The sequence below is a fragment of the Daktulosphaira vitifoliae genome, unplaced genomic scaffold (genome assembly GCF_025091365.1).
Source record: "Daktulosphaira vitifoliae isolate Bord-2020 unplaced genomic scaffold, ASM2509136v1 Scaffold_3, whole genome shotgun sequence".
NCBI classification, from domain to species: Eukaryota; Metazoa; Arthropoda; class Insecta; order Hemiptera; family Phylloxeridae; genus Daktulosphaira; species Daktulosphaira vitifoliae.
In genome coordinates, this window is record NW_026099574.1 from 39703680 (window position 1) to 39720791 (window position 17112).

A 17112-nucleotide genomic window follows, 5' to 3' on the forward strand; every position below is an offset into this window, starting at 1 on the left:
GTTGCTTTTGGAATAATCCACCTATTTTTTAAAATTAAACACTATCTAAATATTTGCATCGAACCGTTTTTTATGATAAAATCATAAATCATAAAATCATTTATCATAAAATAAAAAAAAACCTAGCACAGGGGGATCGCGGCACATTGGTGATGTAGCATAGTTGGATCAAGTATAATGATATCTGACAGTGANCATAACTTTTATCACACCTTTTATAAAATATATTAAGATATTAAATTGTATAACTAATGAAATTGAGTTTATAATGATAATTATAGATTATAATTTATGACAGAAGCATAATTAGGGTTTTATTCTGAGAGGGTATACCTGAGATAATATTTGTCGACCCCATCATAAAATAAAAAAAAACCTAGCACAGGGGGATCGCGGCACATTGGTGATGTAGCATAGTTGGATCAAGTATAATGATATCTGACAGTGATTAAAATCACTATCAAAAAAAAAAGCTCCGATGCAAATCTTTAGATAGTGTTTAATTTTAAAAAATTGATGGATTATTCTAAAAGCTACATGATCTGCTAGTTCCTTATTAATATTCTGATTAAATATAATATAACATAAAGCATCTATAAAAAAATTATATTGATTTGTTCATTTTTGAAAAAGTTATGGCAGTTTTAAGTAAAATAAATTGAAAAAATTTCGAAAATTAGCGATTTTTAAATTTGTAATTTTCGAGCGAGGGAATTTTTTTCAATATTTGAGGGTAATGTCTTTGACTAGATACGATTTGTGATCTTTTGACGTATCTTTGAAAGAAATCGGTTCGGTGAGAACTGAGAGAAAGTGGTAACAGACACACAAAAAAAAAAAATACATCATTGTAAAACCAATACCTTCTCAGCTTCGCATCGAAGCTAAAAACCGTAACAAATAATTTATAGCCACTGAAACTATCAATGAATTTTTAATAAAATTATATTTGATATAACCATTAATAATTTCTTAAAAACTAAAATAATTAAAACAGTTTAATGCTTTAGTATTTATTTATTTATTTATGTATGTTATTGTAGAAACATAACTATTAATATGATGTTTATAGTTAATATCTACACTGTAATGCACTTTTTAAAAAAATTGTAATTAAAAATAAAATATAAGTAAAATGTTATACTTTAAACATAGCAAAAGAATTTCTATGAAATAGTTGAATACAAACATTGGAAAAAATTAGACGAATTATCCCTATAAACAATTAACAATAGCATTAAACATTATATTGGACAAATTTTAATAACATATCTAAGAGTAAGCTGCCATTTCACTCGAATAATTTATGCACATTTAAGATATGTTTTTTCATGTTGTGATTTTGTGTGAACCATTTGCCACAAAAGAGACACTGAAATCGTTTTGGTACACCGCATTCGTAGGTCAAATGTCGTTTTAAATTACTTTTTCTTTTATTACCCCAGTACTTAGATTGACAACCTCTAGGACAGTAAAGAGGATTCGGTGTAAATGCATCAGTTAAAGCTGCAAATAAAAAAAAAATTAGTTACTTTAGAGAATTTATGATTATAATATAAATCACAAATTATATATTCACAATATTATAATATTTTGTAAACTTAAATTACTTGTCGATGAAGGAAAGGATAAAGTATTATTAATCAATTTATCTATATAAAATAATGGAAAATTTAATTATACTTCATTTATTCATTAAATGACTATCGAATTACAAAGTAGTAATATTATAAAATTAAAAAGCAAATTAATTACATTTAATACACATTACTAAACAATTTAAAAAAGGTTGATTTACAAACTTAAAAGAATTTAAAATTTTAATTATATATATTAACTTTCTTTATGCATATGTGACTAAGTATTTGTCACTGTAAAATTTGGTCAAAGTTTATGGAATTCTTGAAAACAAGTAACTTTGCACAGAGCTGGTTGCCCTGGACAAGCCCCACAATAAACATGTGTTCGCCTTCGTCCACGGCCCGATAATGCACAGAGTTGACACCTCCTGAGTTTTTTCCTTCCTTTTTCGTTTGTTTCTACCACACATGGGTAATGTTCTGTTTTAGATTCGTCAAAAATTATAGGAGGTTTACGTAATTCTAAAAAAATTAAATTATTGTTAAGAATATAAGTAATAAAAGAAGAAAGTCGCGTTTAAATTAATTTGCAGTCATACTACGAAGATTTTAAAGCAGTTAATAAAAATTATAGTACAAGCAAAAAAACGTTTAAGAAAAGAAAAAAAAAATTGTAATTTTTATTAATTCAAATTTTAAAATACAATATTTGTAAATGGTAATTTTATGTGATAACAAACTTTACCAAAAAAAAAAAATAAATAGATTTCATGTTTATACAGAGAGGTTGATTTATCATTGATCATAAATTTATTCAATATACTTATTTAACTATCTTATCAAATGTTAAATTATCTAGTTAAGAAAATAACTGATTGTTAACAACCTTTGAACGAGTACTTCAGAAATTTTTAATATTTTTGTACCTAGGCTGGAGGAGAAAATGAGAGAACGAGAAATATTTAATGTTGAATATTGTTTTTTACTCGCGCCTCACTTCAAATCTATATATTAAGTGTTAATGAACTCAAATATATCAGTTCAAAATTTGGTTATCTGACAGTATTTTTTTAGTTGGATCGTTTTCTATTAAATGAGTTAGTTAAATATGAATCTTTTAAAAAGATAATCTTTTAGGAGAATTTTAATAGTAAAAAATAAATTAATCACACTGTATACTTAAAATTATATGATCAATCATAAAAAATTGAATTTCCTTAATACTCATATAATAACATTTTAAAAGACCAATTTTAAACAAAAGTTTATTATTTACACCAACAAAATAAATAAATTAGTTAAATAAATGAAATTGAATTAAAAATCGTATTTTTTTTTTAATTTAAAAAATAATGCCATGCCTAGTAATTCCATGAGATTTCAATGAGGCTTTTTGAGTAAATCTTCTTAGGCATAATGAACATTGAAACTTAGGCTCAACTCCGCATTCATATCTTAAGTGTCGCCTAAGAATTTTTTCACGATTTATTCCTTGATAGCTACGGCCACAGTTTTTCGGACATTTCAATCGGTTATTAAATTCTTCATTTGTAAATAAAAAAAAACCTAAAAAAAATTATACATTATGGATACATGTTTTTAAACGCATTTTTGAAAAATATATATACGCAGTAAGCTTTGGACATATTTTTTTTTTGAGTAATAAGAGAATATCGTAAAGTTGTTTTATCAAAAATTGCATTTTATAAAATAAAGTGAAATTTAATTAACATAAAAGTATTTTATAGTACTCTATAAAAGATGTTAGATATATTAAGTATTATTATACAAATATATTTTATTATTAAGGTATTGAGAATATTTGCAGCATAGAGAATGATAAAAAAATATTATTTACACCATGAAAGTTATTATAAATAAATTAAAGTAGATCGTTATTTTTATAATAATTTATTATTAATTATAGTTTGGAAATAAGATATTAAATGGAGTCGAAAAAAAGACGTTTTCATAAAAATTGAGTTAGACATAAACAATATACATTCCAAATCTACCTTATTAAATTTTTATGAAATCTAAATCTAAATGAAATAAAAAAATGACTAATTATTCTAGATATTAAAATTTTGATAGAAATTAAAAAGCTTATTATATGGAATAAAAATTTATTAAATATTAATTTTGAGCTAAATATTTAATTTTTAGAATTAAAAAAATGTTAGTGTAAATTAAAATTTTTTATTATGGCAACTAGTTAATTAACCTTATATTAGATTCAAAGATTCGAGGTTTCTTCAAAAGTACTAATGACTAATGCAATTACCAGTGACGTATTTAGAGGGTTTTTGGACATCTTCAATTGATATTCAAAATAATTATTTAACAAAAAATCAATGTTTTATAATTACTTCATGTATGTGATATAGATTTTATGTATAGTAGAAGGAATAAAATAAAAAGTCTGTGAAATATTTAAGATGGTTTAATTTAATAAAATTGTTCATTCGCGTACATCTGACGAACAGCTAATCAACATTTTTCAGTAGATTTGATGTAATAATTTGATTCTAATTAACTAAAATCAATTATAAACAATATATTTAATAAATAATTTTCAATAGAAGATACATTCTTAGAATATTATTTTAAAAAGAAATTGCAAGTCAAATTTTTCTAATAGACACAAATCTTCATTTGTAAAATGTCTCAAAATACTAACATAGTTAACATAAATAAATTATGATGAATTTTAATAATAACATTAACAAATTGTTTAACAAACGTTATTAGGTGGAAACCTAATGTAATGCAGTTATTTTAATTCAATGCTATTCCATGGACTGTACCCATGTGAGTAGAAAGATAGTATTTTTGAGAAAAACGTCTGCAACAAATTGTACACATAAATTTTCTTTCAACGCCACACTCGTACACAAGGTGACGTCGAAGTACTTTTTTCCTATGTATGCCCTTATAGCTACGTCCACAATTTTTTGGACATTTGGCCGGATCTTCTTTAGCAAAAAACTCCAAATTAGCTAACCAATATCCTAAAATTAAAAAAAAAAAATTAAATAGTAAAATAATATTAAAGAATGATATTAATTTCGATAAGCAAAAAAATATTTTCAAGCTAAAATGACACAGTTCATGTATATATTAAAAATGCATTAAGTTTGGTCAAGGAAAAAAATGGATTATAATTATATTTTATGATTGAATCATTCAAAACAATTAAAACATTAAGATTTTTTTGTGTATTTAAATAAAAATTCCAAATAAAATTTTATCTATTATAATTTATTTCTTGATTTCAATAATCTATTTTGATTAATTATAGATTTTATGTAGTATAACGATAAATCAAGTTCATGTTAGAACGAGTATATGGCATAATAATAAGTATTGATGTAGTTCTTGAATGCTAAAAATGAACTGAAAAAATTAATGCGTATTTGTATAATAACGTATAATATACATATTCGAAGTCATCGTTGTCGTTATCTTGATAATATTCAAAAAAAATAAAATAAAATTTAATCATTTTAAGAAAAAAAAAAATGCCTAGACTAGACTAAAGTACTCAAAATAATTTACCTAGTTAACTCAGTAAAAGTAAAAAAATAAAAATGGCAATCAAAAAATTTAATTAGTAATAACCATCAAAATGAATTATGTAAAATAAATTGCAACCTTCTAGTTATTGAATTCATTTTTTTTTCTCAATTGTAGTTTGACTCGGTGGCATAACAAGTGGATGGTTTAGGGAGTTGTAACACCCGAAATGATTAGTGATGTTTAAATTTTTAATCATGATGACTTTTTTTTGTTCATTCGAGTTTTGTTAAATAACAATTTAGAGAAAAAATTGTGTTGAATTAAAAAAAGGTAACCCTCTGAAAATGATTTTCTGGCTGTACTATAGTTGACAATAAATATAAGCATATATTGTTTGATAAATGTAAGTAAATAATAAATGTTATATTTATGTTGTAATTTATCCTTCAATAGTAACATAACAGTTTCAATTCAGTAAATTTGATTGGCAATCTACACAAAAAAAAAAAAAACTTTTGATAAGACTTTAAGGAAAATATCTTATAGCATATTAGTATAAGTAGTTTTAAATAATATTATTTAACAATTATAGTATATTTAAAAAGAATATATATGCATTAAAACAATAATATAGCGCATAAGTATGTATACTTACTAATGTTTTTTTTTCATAATTTATTTACAATATATCTGTAAAAAAATTAGACGTAACAATATAGCAATACAAATTTTGATTAAATTTAATAAGAAATTAACAATTAATAAAAAAGAATAGTGATGTAACAAACCCTGATATCTGAGATTAAACCAAACTCAAACTGAAATTTTTTTTACATTTAAAACTCGAAACAAAACAATAATTAAAACATTCAAAATAAATGCTTCATTACATAATTACATATCTTATAAATGTTTTGAATATGTGTAATTGTCTTAAAAATAAATCAATCAACATAAGTCATTAGTTTTATTTTTAACCATGTTAACCCCTGTTGTTTGATGTATGTAGTTCGATAATAAAACATAACCATTGAATTAAGAATAATTAATCTCAGTCATTTTTTTTATTATATAAAATAATTTTAGATAAGATTAATTAATAAATTTTTATCATTAAAACAAAAGTAAATTTTTCAAAAAAGATGAAGATGTTCACTGATTACTGATTTATGAACTGTGAAAGCATGTGTTTTCATATTAGATTTCCGTGAAAATCGTCTTAGACAAATTGGACATTGAAACTTAGACGGCGTTCCACATTCGTAGACTACATGTCGACGTACCAATTTCTTACGGTTAATTCCTTTATAGAAACGACCACATCCTTTTGGGCAAGCTAAAAACTCTGCGTTCCAATCTATAATAGCATTCCATGAACCTACATTTTTAAAGAAACGATCAGTAATTTAATATGATAGAAAAACTATATTAGTTCCAAAATTACTACATTTGTCTCAATAAAATCTAAAGAACTATTATAACAAAAAAACAAAAAACAACTTTTCTAAATAAAATACAATCTCTAAATATTTAATAAAAAAAAACACTATATAAAAAAGAAGAAAACAGATTAAAGTCTAAAATTAAAGCAGCAGTATATGTTGTAATATTTTAAAATCACACTCAAACATATCTTTAGTAATGTTTTACAATTAATATGCATTTTAATGTGACTACTTTGGGTAAATAACAGAACAATTCTTAAATGTTGTTAAAAATTATAATGCTATTTAATTCAATAAACATCTATTTATAGTTCAAAATAATGGTAAACATTATATAATAATCACCTAGATTTAAAAAATCTATAACTTTTTTAAATGTACAAACAATTAATTTAAAATATTAACAATGAATTTATAAATAAATAATATTTAACAGAAATAAGATAAAAAAATTTTTCCAACTTATGTTGACTGTTAAACACAATTAAATTGTTTAATCAAATATACTGTGCACCATTTTCATGTGAATTTTCATGTTAGAGTTTCTTGTAAAACGTTTTAAACATACAATGCATCTGAATCTTGGAGGCACACCACACTCATATGTTAAGTGACGTTTCAATAATTGTTTTCTAAAATCACCTTTATACGAACGGCCACATTTGTTAGGGCATAATGCAGGATCTGGAAGGTGATTAGTAAAGATGATTGCTAAAATAAAATAAAGTAATTTTTAATAATATGTAATTATTCATAATATTATTAAAAATTTTAATACCTTAAAATATATTATAAATTATCACAAAAAGTATATTTTTCATGTTTTGGAAAACTTAAAAAGAAGCAAAATAAGCATTAAGTATTTTTAATATAAGCATATTAAGAGTGCTACTTATTTTTGTTCAAACCAGAAGATTAAAGGATTAAAACAATTTGAAAAACAATAATAGTATTTTCATATATGAAATATTCAAATAAAATATAAATATTTAAATTTTAGTTTTAATTAAATTGTTGGAGATTATAATTCCTATAAACTAAAACTATTATCGATTTACTACCAATAAATATAAAACAAAAGCAGTTAAATTAACATTTAATTAATATAAATGTAAGGTAACTGATTAATTTCACAACAAAATATGTATGAAAGTATTAAAAGATTCATATTAACATTTTGTGAATAGATATTGAGTGATTTTTTAAATGTGTTTTCCTAGCAAAACGTTTGAAACAAATTCCACATTGAAACTTAGGTGGTACTCCACATTCATATACCAAATGTTGTCGTAAGTGGGCTTTTCTAAATTGCCCCTTGTACATTTTTCCACAGTTATTTGGGCAGATACATGGATCATCATGAGTTAAAATATCTAATTGACTTAACCATATATTAAGTAAATCTGAAAACAATAAAGAAATACATATAAATCCTGTAAAAATTCAAAAATTCATTTCATTATAGATTATTTTACCAAAATAAAATGTTTAATAAATTAAGTAAAGCAAGAGAAAAGCATTTTAAACGGGAAAAATGAAGTTGGTTGCCGCATTTTTGCCTTAAAAATATTATCTTCTCTAAACATATTTTAACTTTTAATCCATTTTCTCTTATTTAGATAATTATTAGAATTTTTTTTCATCGAATCAATACAGTTATATATATAAATTATTAGTATAATATAGAATATAATTTTAAGGTTAAATAATTTAACGTTTTTATTGGCTAAGCAGTTATATTAATTTAATTACAATACAAATTCAAACTTTTTTTATCAATAGAAGTGTTGTATATAAACGAATTATAATTTTTTTATTAAAAGATTAATCATTTTAATAGGTTTAAACATAACATGCAATAAAAAAATGTATTATGTTATGGTTCTATGAACAGATATTAGATGATATTTTAAACCAGACTTCCTTGCAAAACGTTTGAAACAAATTACACATTGGAATTTATGTGATACACAACATTCGTATTTTAAATGTTGTGCTAAAGATTTTCTTTAAAATCTACCTTTGTATTGCCTTCCACAGTATTTTGGACAATGACACGGATTGGATTGGAATAATACTGAATTGATCTAATCATGTATAATCATTTTCTGTAACAATAATATTTGTATATTTATACAAATAAAAATAATATATGCATCAATATTATTTTTTATTCATGAAATTAGTCCTCCAAAAATAGACATATGCTTTACTTAATATTATTATTAACAGTTCTGTCTGAATGCCTTTAAAGTGCATTCCGCAAAACAGCAATATTATTTGTTTAAATACATTTTAGACGACAGGGTTTGAGTATCTTTAGTAAAAACGATGTTCTCTTTATTTAAATAAAACAATATGATGTGCGATCAATGAATAAAAAAAAAAACAATATTATAGTAGATAGATTACATAGAAATTGCTCGTAAAACGTAATAATATCAACTTAATATGAAAAATAATTCATTTTAAATTTATTTTATTTATTAACAATGACAATTATCTCTAGACATGGACAAAATAGCCTTATTAATAATTTTTCAAGAATTTATAAATAAATATCATTCATAAGTTTTTTTAAATATTTTTTTTTGGGAAAAAAAAATGAAACTGAGAATTTAGTAACAATAAAATATTTACAAGCTTTATTGTACATATACAATATTGTATATAATTGTGTACAAATTACTTATATAAGTAATTTGTTATTTATATAAAAATGTATATTATGAGTAAAAGTAATATTTCCCTATAAATAGAATAGTTTTATAATATAATGTTATGACGACTTATTAAATGACATTTTAAGTTTGTTCTTCTAGAAAAACGTTTTAAGCAAATATCACATTGAAATTTAGGCGTTACTCCAATACGACATTCGTAGACCAAGTGTTGTCTTAAATGAGGTTTTCTAAATTGTCCTTTATACATTTTACCACAATTGTTGGGACAAGAACATGGATTTGATTGAGTAATGGCATCTAGTTGGCTTAACCATTTATAAGATAAATCTGAAAATATATATCTCGATTAATAATGAAAGCTTACATAGAAACTTAAAAAAGTAATATTATGGAAAAGAAAAGTTAAATTTTAATTAGTTATCTACATTATAATGACGTAGAGAAAAAATATTAAATAAAAAATTCTACTTTGTGTTAATTAGTTATGTTTTAAGTTATAGTTCGTTGTAATCAATACACAACATTTCATAATTATGCCGTAATTTGACCACATTATATTTAATTTTAATTCTTAAAAAGACTATGTTTACAAATGTAATTTTTCAACAGAATTTGTTTCAAAAAAATAATAACGTTAAATAGGAATGTACTGTAAGCAAAAAAAAATTATACCAGGAGAAAAGAAATGGATGCATGGAAAATCAGATTTTAGTCTAATAAAACAGGTTATGTCGCTGCTACAGTGCTACTCAAATAATATATTTTCCAATTTTAAACTACTATAGGAGTTTAAAATGTATTTAATAGTTATTAAATAAACATTAGGAAATTGCTCAAAATTGAAATAATTGTCTTAGAACAGTTATATTAAATGTTTAATCATTTTCTTTTTGATGATTTTTATTAAAAAAAAATAATTAATACATTTTTAACAATTAAATTTTATAAAATTTATAAACACATGGAAATGTTTATTACAACTTTGAATATTAAAGTTCGAAAGAAATATTTAATAATTATTAATAGATTTGTTATTTTTTACAATTTTATTTAAGAATATGTCTATGGATAGTTAATAGATGACATTTTAAAGTGTGTTTCCGGAAGAACTTTTTAGAACAAAATATACAATCAAATTTAGGACTGACTCCACAAGCATAAATTATGTGTTTTTTAAGGTTGCGTTTCCGATCATTTCCTTTGTAAGAATGGCCACAGCCTTTTGGACAAAATGCAGGATCATTTCGACTGGCAATATTAAGTAAATTCAAGACTCCATTTATATCTGTAATTATAATCAATAAAGTTACGTCACAATCTAAACGAACATAATAAATTAATGAAAAAATGTGTTGATAATAATTAAAATTATAATTTTTTTATAATTAAACTTTCAAGATTAAAGGACAATTTATTTAATGTTGATTAAAGTAATAAAAATATTTCATACCCTTTCTTTACTCGAAACGATAATTAACATGCTAATATAAAGAGTTACATTTAAAATTTGCTTATACATCAAAGTAGTGTTTTAGATTTATATTTATAAATTTTCCGTAAAATACGGACACTAATAATATTTCAAAATTTAAGCTGTAAAATAATGATAGTGAGTAACTTTCCCAGCTGACTTATAGGTCTGAGTGCATGGGCAGATCTTGCCCACCTTTTTAACAACTATCTTTATAATTTTAAATGTAATTTAAACAAGTTTAAATTTACAAATTTAATTAATATAATTAGATTTTAATTAATTAATATAAATTCATATAAGGTAAATCAGATAAAGTTCCATCATTTATTTCGATTGATCATTTTTTTAGTATGAAATTACATTAATTATTAGGTACATTTTAATTATTTTAAATTAACATGTAACAAATAAAAATTAATTTAGAATCATAAGTATTTTACAAATATTTTCCTCGGAAAAACTAAATGTACATCTCAATTACAATTGGATAGCACAGTGTGATGAATGATGATAAGGTGACTTTTTAATGAGTGTTTGTATGTAAATTTTTTAAAACAAATACCACACACGAACTTTGGTTTAACACCACAGGCGTACATCATATGTTTCTTCAGATTGTGTTTTCGATCGGCCCCTTTGTATGAACGACCGCATCCATTTGGACAAAATGCTGGATCATATTCACTTGCCATGTTTATAGATAAATTTAAATTATGATCTGCAATAATTTTCATACAAATAAATAAAACTTAAAGCACATATATTTATAGAAATTATTATAATTTAGGTGTTTTAGAATATAATATCAGAAATAATTTTACAAATAAAGCAGGAGCAACCTTTAAAATAAGTTTTTATAAATAAAATAATTTTTTTGTAAATTAAAATTATACAACAAAATAGATAAAGTATAATTTATTTTTATCATAAAAATGTACATTTATGTAAATAAAAGATCCGCTATTGATTAGTGCGTAAAATTTAACAACAGGTAGATAAGAATAATTAATATAATTAATTTACAAGTAAATCACAGTCACAGATATCAATTGATATGCTTTCTGTATTGTCAGTTGGTGTATATATCAACTCACAACAATGTACCTTAATACCATTGATAATACATGTTGCGTGTCTACGAATATTGACGTCATAAAAAATCAAATAGCTACCTGTGTTTGTATTTATACCTGTACAAGTTATATTAAAAATTCAAATCCATTTACTATTAACTTAAAAACTCACACATTATATTAATTCAAAATATGTGTCCCATTTAAAAAAAACAAAGTGGACATCCTTACAAGGCATAATGGATGAACTTAAAAAGTATTACAGTTAATAATTCAAGAATAATATGCAACTAAAAATAATCAAAAAAAACGTTTTTACGATCAACAAAAAAAATAAAAGCAAATTATCTTTTATTACATGTTAATTAGTAACATAAAAAAACTTGGATTTATACTATGTAAATAAATAATAAGTAATACAAAATATATTTATTACATTTAATGTTCAAAAAATGATTTTGTGTACGAAAATAGTATGTCGTTTTAAATTTTCATTCCTTGTAAACTTTTTGTAGCAAATTTTACACGTGAACTTCGGGTCAACACCGCATTCTTGTTTTAAATGTTTTCTTAAGTTGCACATACGTTGTGGACCCCTATAAAAGCGACCACAATAGTTGGGACACCGAACAGCATTAAAATCATATTCATCTGAACTAACTGAAAAAGAAAAATTAGCATGTATTTTAAAAATTCATTTTATCGATATGAAACATATATCACGAATTCTCCTAGTAAAAGCTTTAGCAATTTTTTTTGTAATATTACAAAATACTGTTTCGGAAAAAATATTTATAATTACTGTATGTATAACCATAGTTAATGAAATTTTATGTAAAAAAGCAGCCTTTTTATATATGTAACTCGATTAAAAATAATATTAAATTGTACAATTTAAAATAAAAATGATTTCAGTATTAAAATTTTAACTGTTTAATTAAAAAAAATTCTATCTCTTATTAAAAAGCTCATACTAATGTAATAATACAAATGTTTAAATAACCGGCCTACAAAAAACACAACTAATAAAAAATGTTTGATAAAAATATATTATGCTTAGTATATTTTTTTAAAAAGCTAAAAACATTATTAAACAAAATATTTCCAGTCACTTATGAATAAAAATACATAAAATTTAATTTTCTACAATAGTATAACAAATTAACAATTAAAAATAAACAATTTCATATAATAACAAGTTAAACGTAAAAAAAATAATACAGAAATATCAATTATAAAAACATTTTTATTTATGAAATACATTTTTTTAATCTTATAAGTCACAATTTTAATTGACAAATAAATATCTTGTAATAAAATCCATAAATTTAGGTTAGTTTAAATAAGTTTATTAAAAATAGATATTAAACAGTCATAGTTGAATTCTATTAACTACATTCAATACATGATATAATAATATCTAGTAATACTATGACAATGAAACAAAAAATATGACTAGCAATATTTAAAAAAATTTAAATAAACTAATGTTTATAACTACTTATTTAATACAATAACATTTTTTTAAGATTATGTAAATAGTTGGCTTTGAACTAAAGTATTTTAAGACGATAGTTTAATACCATTTATAAGATCAATAATATTTGTTAGAGAGCCAATTTAAAAATTATTAAAATGAATTAGAATTGGGAGATAGGTCATCATTTGACTTGTTTGGATCGAATGGATTCATTCTATGCACATTAACCAGGTGTATTTTTAGTTGATACTTGCGGAAAAATCGTTTTTCACATACAAAGCACGGAAATCTCGGTAAAACGCCACACTCAAATATGTGCCGACGCAAATTCACCTTTCGGTGTTGACCCTTGTAATATCTGCCGCATTCATTTGGACAATAAGCTGGATCATAAACCGCAGCCTCGTCTAAACGACGATGGATATTGTTTTGTTCTGAATAGACATGCAAAAAATCAAAAACTCAATTAATGCATCTCAAAATTAACAAAATTAAGTTCGTTAAGCCATCACAAAAGTTTAAGTAATTTAAAGTAATACAATTGATGATCTTTTTGAGTTATTTACGTAAACAGTTCTTAACAAGGTAGGAATTGCTAGGACAAGGTTAATTTTTTTTTTTTTTAATTTAAAAATAAAAAAATGTAATGTAAAAGCAATAGTATTATTTTTAACCGAAGTTAAATTAAGTATTTTTTAAAACTTAAAAAAATATTATTGTTTAATTTTATGTAAATAAAAATACGTTTTTATGTTTTTAAAATAATTTACTTTAACTTAATTAAGAAGTACAGATATCAAATTTAATTAATTGCTGTTTTTGGTGGCTGCATGATTTTGTGAACAAACACCATATGAGATACCATTACATTATTTCTAGTAAAAGATCTAGAACAAATATGACACCGAAATTTAGGCGGTACTCCACACTCGTATACACAATGTTTTCTCAAATTTCTTTTTCTATATAGTCCTTTATAAAAACGACCACATCCATTTGGACAGTAAGCTGGATCATTAGCAGAAGCCATTTCAATTTTCATTTGGAATTCTGAAAAATATTAAAATAAATTGATGTTAGAATTATTAGATGAAATACAATCCTTGGAACACAACGACATATAAGCTGACAGGCGCACAAGTACGCAACAAATATGTTTATATTTAATTTTTTTTCAATCGAATAAAACCATATAGTATTTAACACGTTATAGAATTGTTTAAACGTCTTAGATTTTTATATTATGATTTGTTTGACCAAAGATAACTGCTCAAAACTGTACATTTTTGTCACCTTCAACTATACTACATTTTTAGGATCTTTTAATACACATAATTTTTTAATATTTTAATTAAAAAATAATAATAATAATATTAACTAAATGTCATATAATATAAATGTGTATAATATGATTGCGATAGATTTTTTTTTGAAATATTAAACTGAATGTAATGATAAGTAAGTGATTACACATTTTATTTTTTTTAAACCTAAATCTTAGGGTTAATAGCGTCAGTTAATAAAAAAAATATTATTAAAGCTACTTTATTATAACAGAATGCCGGTTAGCTAAATGTAATTTTAAAGATTCCTTTCTAGTAAATTTCTTATGACACAAATTACATAAAAATTTTGGTTCTACTCCACAATGATATCTTAAATGTTGTATCAAGGTGTTCTTCTTGTTAGGCCCAAGGAATTTTTTTCCACAGCCATTGATACAGAAAAGTACATCTATAAAAAAGGTCTACAATTAATAATTAGGAGGAATTAAAAATTTGTAAAAATAAAAAATATAAAACTGAAGTAATGTGCTAATAAAAATGCACATTTTAAACTTTTTATAATTTAAAATATTACATGACATATTCCTTAGTGTTCATAGTGTACAATTTTTATTTATGAAACATTTTCTTATGAATACATGTTTTTTTATAGAAACTAACAGTTGATAGCTATAGCATGTTACAGCTACTTTATGTGTAATTTGTATGTATATAAATTACACAAAAGGTAGTATATACATTTTTATTTTAATATCTAGCACTCCGTATTATCAAAGTACTATATTAAAATATAATTTTGAATAAAAATATTGAAAAAATGAAATACCTAATTTTTTAAATAGTTTTTTCAAGAAGTAAAGCACCTTAATCTATTAGTGGAATAAAACAGTTATTATAAAACTACGACCATTGGTTAAATAAAAAACCAATATTTCATTATGTTTTCAAATTTCTTTGTTTTAGTTCTCAAAGGTAAACGTGATTTTTTAAATTTTTATGTACGTCAAATTATAATTATACTAATTAGACTTACTACTCTTAATAAAAACTATTAGTTTTACTTTAAAAATAGATGAAAATAAAGATAGTGAAAAAAAAATACTACAAATTTATGTCATAAGACATAAATAATATTTGTATATTAAAATTATATTTACTCATAATTAACACACATTTAAAACAACACATTTAATAAGAAAATAACATTCAAATATTGAGCACAAATTTGTACATAATTATGTCAAAGTATAATCAGCTTATTGTATTTAAAAACATCGTATTTTTATACAAGTATAAACTAGAGTTATAAAAATAAACACAATTAATCATAATTCATCTAAGGAGTTATATTTTATCAAATTATATCGTCAACTTATAGAAAGATTTTAATTATACCTACTCATTTTCAATAATATTTTTATATTTTATAACACAATTTCATATTTTGTAAGGTTCATTTTTTATTTTCATACTTTCAATACTATTAAATTAAAAAACATTAATAGTAACAATAAAAATGAAAATTCCTAAAATATGCATTAAAACATTCATGCGATCCTTCTTTAAGCCAACGATGTATGATTAAATATTAAAGTTATCCTTAATTGGGTAACTGTATTGAAGGGTAACAAATCCAAAATCTTATTATTAAAAATAATTTTTATTTATCTATCAACATAATAATACAAACAATAATGGCAAAAATATATGACACAAGATGTAAGACGACAGAAGTCGAATGAATGTCTTATTAGTTTCACATAAACGTCTAAAAAGTTTATCAGTATATACCCAAAACATTGTATAAAAACTTTGATTGGTAATAATAGTATGGTAACTAATAGTATTAACAAAAGCAATGATTTAAATACTATTTTAAATTCTGTTTACATTTAAATTGAAAAATTATTTATTTACAAAAAAATATATATAATAATAATAATCACGAAGAACATCACAAATAAAAATTGTTCATACTATTAAAATAATGCTACTAATCAGCTATAACTTAAGCAAAATAAATCTTTATAATGAATAAGCAAAATGTAGTTCTCCTTAATAGGACCACAATTAAACTATAGACAAAGATTGAATATTATTTGAAAATATGGTTTTGGATGTAAATCATTCGTAGAAAATTTTCAAAAATTTTAGTTATAATATTTTAAGCTGAATAAAAAAACAATTTTTTTAAAACAATGCGTCTTAATTTGATAACATGATTTTACTAAGCCAACATTAATGATGCATATTATTATAGAAAGATGAGACAAATTAAAAGTGAATAAATGTAACAAATTACTACGTTAATTATAGTTATTAATGACGTACTTTACAAAAATATACATGTATAATAACGAAAGTAATTATTTTTTTTAATAATATTTATATTATTAATCAATGATCATTTACTTTTTGGATACAAGTTAGGACATACTACTTTAGTTAATAATAATACTATCCTTACGGTATTTTAGTGGAATCTAGTATGATTTTGTGAACAACTAGCAAATGCATTTTTAAATTAGCTTTTAAAGAAAAACTTTTCGGACAAGCCGGACATTTAAACTG

The 17112-nt window shown here is 23.0% G+C and overlaps 1 protein-coding gene and 2 long non-coding RNA genes across 3 annotated transcripts; all 3 read right to left on the bottom strand.

Moving 5' to 3' along the window:
* Positions 1–7084: 7084 nt before the first annotated feature.
* On the bottom strand, positions 7085–9007 carry LOC126902690 (uncharacterized). The gene is made up of 3 exons (XR_007703304.1): positions 8565–9007; positions 7719–7947; positions 7085–7255 (listed from the first exon to the last, which is right to left on the bottom strand). It is a non-coding gene; the product is annotated as an uncharacterized LOC126902690 (long non-coding RNA).
* A 76-nt stretch (positions 9008–9083) lies between these two features.
* LOC126902682 (uncharacterized) lies at positions 9084–12166 on the bottom strand. The gene is made up of 3 exons (XM_050680249.1): positions 11948–12166; positions 11265–11420; positions 9084–10513 (listed from the first exon to the last, which is right to left on the bottom strand). The coding sequence occupies exons 1-3, from the start codon at positions 11949–11951 to the stop codon at positions 10275–10277; spliced, it is 399 nt and encodes a 132-aa protein (XP_050536206.1). The 5' UTR covers positions 11952–12166; the 3' UTR covers positions 9084–10274.
* A 1237-nt stretch (positions 12167–13403) lies between these two features.
* On the bottom strand, positions 13404–15076 carry LOC126902691 (uncharacterized). The gene is made up of 3 exons (XR_007703305.1): positions 14879–15076; positions 14026–14305; positions 13404–13689 (listed from the first exon to the last, which is right to left on the bottom strand). It is a non-coding gene; the product is annotated as an uncharacterized LOC126902691 (long non-coding RNA).
* Between the last annotated feature and the right edge of the window lie 2036 nt (positions 15077–17112).

What these genes read in the sequence shown, in the direction of transcription:
- LOC126902682 (XM_050680249.1), bottom strand. An exon ending in TAAACCAAAGTTCGTGTGTG is followed by an intron (nt 10,514 to 11,264) that starts GTATTTGTTTTA and finishes TTATAATTACAG; the next exon opens with ATATAAATGGAGTCTTGAAT.